The 650-nt window shown below is 64.8% G+C and overlaps 1 protein-coding gene across 1 annotated transcript in view; it reads right to left on the bottom strand.

Moving 5' to 3' along the window:
* Positions 1 to 650, bottom strand: part of LOC104275831 (FH1/FH2 domain-containing protein 1-like) — a gene marked incomplete at its 5' end in the record, with an annotated part of 4961 nt that overhangs the window by 573 nt on the left and 3738 nt on the right. Inside the window, 4 exon segments of the mRNA XM_009871891.1 lie at positions 50 to 203; positions 291 to 400; positions 403 to 467; positions 540 to 643. Coding sequence (XP_009870193.1) covers positions 50 to 203; positions 291 to 400; positions 403 to 467; positions 540 to 643 — 433 coding nt within the window.

Genomic DNA, 650 nt, shown 5'->3' with positions numbered 1-650 from the left:
CCCCACCCACCCGGGCCCGCTTCAAGCACCTCTGCCCCCCTGCTGTTACCCCGGCTGGCCCGGCTACGGCGGGCAGGGACATCAGTGGGGGAGTTCAGCAAGATCTTCATGCTCTCATGCCCCACTTCCATCTGCTCCTCAGGGCCGCTGGACAACACGGCAGGTGGCGAAGCAGCCTCGGCGATGCCGGAGAACTTCTCGGTCTGCAACAGGAGGTGAGAAAGACGTCGGGGACCTGGGAGTTGGGGGGGCATCACCTAGCGGTGTCATCTAGCCAAGCATCCCCATACCTCGGTGATGAGCCTTCCCCGGGTCTTGTTGCGCTCGCGGTGGGTGGCCCGTTTCTTCTGCTGCTGCAGGACGCGCTCCCGGCAGGGGCGGGATTCAAGGGCAAACTCCTGGGCGTCACCTTCACGTCCCGCGCCACGCTCGCCGGGTACCCCAGGTACAGCAGGAAGGAGTGAAACCTGCAAGGATGTTGGTCGTGGTGGGCCACCAACAGGGTTCCCGCTGCTTCCCCAGGACCTCGGGGCACTGACCTGTTGAGGACGCGCCTGTGCACCACCTTGAGGACGACGATGCGCTGGGTGCTGTCTTTGAGGAAGTCCGTCAGCTTGCTCTTCAGCACTGGCTTGGGCCCGTGCTTGGCG

The sequence above is a fragment of the Apaloderma vittatum genome, unplaced genomic scaffold, assembly GCF_000703405.1.
Source record: "Apaloderma vittatum isolate BGI_N311 unplaced genomic scaffold, ASM70340v1 scaffold33746, whole genome shotgun sequence".
Taxonomy (NCBI): Eukaryota; Metazoa; Chordata; class Aves; order Trogoniformes; family Trogonidae; genus Apaloderma; species Apaloderma vittatum.
The sequence above is the reverse complement of the archived record's forward strand: the minus strand, read 5'-3'. Positions and strand labels throughout refer to the sequence as shown.